The sequence below is a fragment of the Aythya ferina genome (genome assembly GCF_964211825.1).
Source record: "Aythya ferina genome assembly, chromosome: 14".
Taxonomy (NCBI): domain Eukaryota; kingdom Metazoa; phylum Chordata; class Aves; order Anseriformes; family Anatidae; genus Aythya; species Aythya ferina.
The window spans coordinates 6,191,952-6,197,395 of NC_140312.1; the positions used below are offsets into that span (position 1 = coordinate 6,191,952).

The window sequence follows — 5,444 nt, forward strand, 5'->3', positions numbered from 1 at the left end:
AGAGTCTGCAACATGTTCCTTGAAGTGTCTCCAGCCCCTGCAAGTGCATCTACAGCAGTTAATTGTGCTTTACATTAATGGTAAAGAAGACTTTCAAGTACTAAAACTCTCTAGGGAAAGAAAAAAGTTGCAACTATGTCAAAAGTAACCTCAATGTGTGAGATATCTCCTAAATATAAAGTAACCACTTCCTTCCTACTTTAGTTGGTTTTCCTTTCTGCAGGACAAGCCACATGAAACTGGTAGACACAGCAGACATCCCCCAGGTGAAATAAAAGACAGAGGACACATGCAATGCTTTCACTGGGATGAGAAACCTGAATTAAATGGATGGAAGCTGAGCTAAGCACCAATATAGACTCTAAGACTGGTCAGAGATGTTGGAGAGTCCCACATCCTTCCCCTTCCTCTGCCCCTTCTGCATTTCTCATCAGTGCAGGCGTTCTCCTCCTGGGCCTGTGGGTGCACGCAGCACTTGGGGATCCTGCCCAGCATCACAGCCCCCTGAGGCTATGGCCTGTTTGGTTGAAAGTGGGCAGGGAAGGGGGCAAGAAAGTGAAGGGACTGATCCAGGTGTGTTGAGATGAGCCCAGGATCCAGAACGACTCCTCACATTCCTGTGGTTATGTATTCACCTAAAAAGCACTGCACTGGTGCTGAGCCTGTGTTCTCTGCTCCTACCTGCAAGGTGGTTGGCCCGTCAGCTGAATCATGCTGCTGAGGAACAGCGATTGCTGCCTGGTGGCCTCCTTTAACCCCAAAGGACACCTGGATATCCCTCACCTACAGCACCCACTCTGCAAAAGCCCTTTCTTCCCAGCATTGCATCCCGAATGGAGAGTTTGTCTGTTCTGTAATGGAAACAAACATCTGCCAAGTCACAGATTCCTTGAATCCAAGCAGCATTCAGCTCAGTTTTCCTGAGACGTGTCCCTCAGGCAGAGGTTGCAGTCAGCTTCTAAAGATAGGTGCAATTTCCTCAGAGACCTGCCTTGCATGTAATGGCTCGTTTCCCAGCCCTAACAGCCATCTTTTTACTGAAAACCACTTATGCTGAAAACCACTTAAAGCAGCACAAAGACACACAAGACACACAGACATATGCTGAAAGATAGAAGCAGCACCTTGATTTACTGTGGGACTAGAAACAGCGTATAACCTCCTTCTCTAGATTTGTCCATTTTTAAAACCCCAAATGCAGCTGTCTCCTCCTGCCAGCACTCTGCTTCCTGACATCTGGCAGGGCCGGGAAAGGTCAAATGACGGAGCAAGCTGGAGATAGGCAAACAGTTAAGCCATCGTTTTGCTGAAGTCCTGCTTGAATTCCTGCAATAAATAAATTAAATAAATAAATAAAAGGGAGGGGAAAAAAAAAAAAGGCACAGACCAGAAAAAGTTATACAAAGATGCCCTCTGCCGGTCACAAGTCAAAGGAAATGGCAATGGTTAATGTTCACAGACGTTTCAGACAGAGCCCACGGGTCCCTGCAAGCTGGAAACTTCACTTGCAGTCCATACTGACTGTGAGCTGAAAACTATTTGAGGTACTAATCAATTCAGAGTTTGTTTCTCTCTCTCTTTTAGACAGCAGTGTTATTTGATTAAAACCAGGATTTAAAGAAAACCTTCTTAGAAGTGTTGCAAGCTCGTTCATTTGATACAAATTGCAGATTAAATCTGTTAAATCAGTCTACTAAACAATGCAGATACACTGCATAAACATATTACTATCAGTTCATCTTTTTCTTGTATCAGTTTAATGCTTGCTGCTTTAAGCCTCTACTTTAATATAATAATTAGGAATTAAATCAGCATGAACTGATTTCAGTGCATCCATGCTGAGTATTTATGATAATCAAACTACACCATTTTAAAACAATGCCATTGGATTAGAAAGCTCCACTGACAGAAACAAGCTCTTAAGAGATCTTGCAAAATAATCTTGGACGTTTAAGAACAATATGTGCAGTGAGTGGGCAACCCTCTCCTCCTACTTCATTCTTTTCCCCTAAAATTAAATCCTGTCTGCAAAACCATTTCATGGTAAGGAGAGTTTGGTGCATGTCAGCATTGTGCTGAAGCTCTACGAGAATCCACAGGCTGAAACAATCAAGTTGTCTCCCTGGTATTTTTGTTTACTCTCTGCTCAGCTCACAAATGTCTTTGGAATTTGTTTCCGAGCATGATATCCTCTGGCAAACTCCAGGTTCACCTGGAAATGGCACAGAGGCTTTTTTCTCCATGCAATCAGGTCAGCTAATAAAAGCATCAGTCAAGACCTGTCAAATTATCAGACACCAGTGAGTCCTCCTTTGGCTGCAGACACTACAGCCATGGTTGGGATTAGCCATGGGCTTTGCAGAGCAGCTAAGGGGTCCCAAATGGAAATGGTACTGGCTGCATGTGGTTCAGCTGCTTCTCCAAAATGAGGGGTTTCCTGAAGCTGGACCTGCAAGTCTTTGCTCCTCTGTGCTTCCCAGGAAGCAGTCTGGTTGTCTGGGAGAGCTGGAACAAGCTCAGGTCTCTCTTCAGTGTTTCATACACCTGGTATCTACCTAGCCTCCTCATACCAGGTTACTATGTGGATTTCTCCCCCAGGTAGGACGCGCTCTTTCCAGTCTTCTTTAGAGTTTCCAAGAGGGTGTCAACGTTGTGCTCCGAGTCGATGTACACCTTCTTGTTGGGCAGGTCAATATCGAACTGGACACCTACGAGGAAGAGAAAAACATTTTGCACAGCTAGAAGCAGCCAAACAGTGTAAGAGCAGGACAAAACTCACTTCCATGCAGTTGTGCTCCCAAGGCCATCAGCCAAATGTACACGTGCCTCCTATCAGCAAACCCTGATACTGCCACCAGCCAGCAAAACCAGGCTGGGGCCCTGCCAGCACTGGTGCAAGGAAGCCAGATTGCCTTACAGATCAGCAACGGGCACCACAGCTTCTGGAGTGCTTTAATCTGCTCACTCCACCTTAGCCCAGAACAATCACTCAAGCAATAAGCAGAATGAGTGGAATTGAAACCAACCACTGTAACCTCCAGCAGCTCTGTCTGGGCCAAGGTTGGGCATGGATGAGCACTAATGAAGGTGCTAGTGCAGGGGTTAAGACAGGGGCAGGGCGGGTTCTCTCACAGGCAGCACCAGCTATCAGCTGTAAGTAGGAGGAAGCACAAGACACTTTCCTGTGTGGATATCCCACTGGTGAATAAAGGTGAGCCACTCTCAATGCAGTGAAAGCAACTCTACAAAGTCTCTATGCAGCCACGTTACATCACAAAATTTGTAGGTATGTAAGGGCTTTGAGGGCTCTGCTGCTCCATCACATGAGGCTGAATTTGGCCAGCATGTCAAAGAGCAGCAGGAGGAGGGAGGTGCTGACAACCACATACAGAGGAACTGGAATCGACACAGCCTGGTAGTGGGGTCCTGAAGAAGTCCCAGGGCCTTCAGCTTGGTGACTGAAAGTTGTTCCCACTCGGTGAGGACAGGGGAGCAGGACGACAGGTCCTCACAACTGGTGAGTGCAGGCCAGATCCTGCTCTCTTGCTGACCTCAGCACAAAGGAGACAAAGGTTATAATTTTCCAGGTGGTGGAAAAAACAGGCTGTGCAAGCAGCCACCAAACGCTCTGCTTGCCAGCACTTTGCTGTGACTGCTCTGCACCGGGACGCCGATGACACATCCAGGGAAGCACCACAGACACCATGGGCCTCCTTGGGCCAGACATTCACCTCCCATCCTTCTGCCCAGGCAACCTGAGCAGGCATCCACCAATGCAGCTCCCAGCAGGTTCAGGATGAGGCCCTGGTGACTCAGAGACTCCTGCAGGCCTGGCAGCTCCTCCCTGCCATGCCATTTCTCTAAGGGACAAGTCTTGTTAGCAATCAGTTACTGCCCAACCGGCAGCACAGAGCAGAGTGGGGAGCAGAGGTTTCCTCCCAGCCACTTTCAGCTGTTACCCACATTGCTTCCTAAGCAAAATGAAGGACGTGGGGCAGCGACATCCAGCCCCAGAGCTGACACTGCAGCGAGCTGGCGGTCACACATGCAGCGCCGGCAGCTCAACTCACCTCCCAGCCTGTGCAGGACACGAGTGACCGCATTGGAGCAGCCTTCACAGGTCATGTCCACGAAGAACTCGTGCTTCTGCAAAAAAACAGATGAGGGGTCAGGGGGACGCAGCCACCGCCATCCTCCACGCTTGCCCTTTGCCTTGGGGAGCTGGGTTCAAAACCTCCACGGATCAAAGGTCCACACGTCCCACTGCGGGCTCCTCGGCAAACCTAGAGCTCTCGGTACTCCTGCCTGTGGTGTCCATCGCTGAAACAACCCTGAGGGATCTTCGGAGATGCCTGGTCCAGCCCAGGGATGGGGGCCAGGCCACCTCAGGGCCAGCACAGGTTGCCAGCGCTGGGGGCTTCTGGTGGCCCCACTCCAGCTGCCCCTGGCGGTCTGCTGCCTGCCCATCCTCTTCTGGGGTCTATAAGGTGGCTGGGCCCCAACACAACAAACTAACAAAAATGTTAAATAAGAAATGAAAGGGCACGAGTGCTGTTTGTTCATGCCTTTACCCCGCCGGGGCGCAGCGCTATCCGCATTCCTCAGGAGAGATACGGGGCTGCACAAACACGGCCATCCCGTGCAACCATTGGCACTGCCCGGACCCTACCTTCCTTTCTAAAAAAAAACCAATAATTTTCCCTTTAAAAAAAATCAAATCAGGGCAGTTTTTTATTCGCTACCTGCACTCCACATCCCTTTACGCCCTTCGCCCCCCACCCCCTGCAACTACCGCAGCTCTCAGCCCGGCACGGCGCTGGGGCACCCCCATCGCCCCCCTGCCGACTAATTAGCGTTTCCTAAATATTTTCATTAATGAACCCTAAAGCAGGCGCTGCCCGTGCCGATACCCCCGGGGGAGGCTCCACGGGGCGGGGGTCGCAGCGCAGCGCCCCGGGGACCGCGGCTCCCCCCGGCTCCCCCTGGCTCCCCCCGGCTCTCCCCGGCCCCGCAGCCCCCGGCCCGCACCCACCGGCATGGCGGAGCCCGGTCCCGGCTCGGAGGAAGGGGCGGGCCGAGCCCGAGCACTGAGCTCCGGCCCCGCACAGCGCCCCCGGAGCCCGGGGAGGCTCCGCCGGGACCCGGCCCCGCACCGAGCCCGGCCCCGCAGCGGGGTGCTGGTGCCGGGGGGTCGGGGGGTGCTGGCTTGGAGCCTCGCCATCCATCCATGGGGTGCTCGCAGTCCCTTTGGCCTGTTCTTCAAGCTGACCAAATGGGTTTCAGTCTCACTTTGGGGACCGCACTTTAAATTTTAGGACAATAATATATATATTTGTTGTTTAAATTTTATTTTCTCTAAGGGCAACACAGCTTAAAGCTTCCCGCTTCCTTCAGCTGTATGTTTCTTTATGTTTTTCTGCTAATAAAACACCGCCACTCCTCAT

General features: G+C 51.0%; 1 protein-coding gene across 2 annotated transcripts; it reads right to left on the reverse strand.

Moving 5' to 3' along the window:
- Positions 1-1,100: 1,100 nt before the first annotated feature.
- Positions 1,101-5,138, reverse strand: ATOX1 (antioxidant 1 copper chaperone). Of its 2 annotated transcripts, none has more exons than XM_084535674.1 (4): positions 5,033-5,138; positions 4,071-4,146; positions 2,571-2,708; positions 1,101-1,326 (listed from the first exon to the last, which is right to left on the reverse strand). In XM_084535674.1, the coding sequence occupies exons 1-3, from the start codon at positions 5,036-5,038 to the stop codon at positions 2,578-2,580; spliced, it is 213 nt and encodes a 70-aa protein (XP_084391800.1). In that variant the 5' UTR covers positions 5,039-5,138; the 3' UTR covers positions 1,101-1,326; positions 2,571-2,577. The 2 variants fall into 2 exon arrangements, with proteins under 2 accessions (XP_084391800.1, XP_084391801.1); XM_084535675.1 differs by having other exon boundaries at positions 2,556-2,708.
- Between the last annotated feature and the right edge of the window lie 306 nt (positions 5,139-5,444).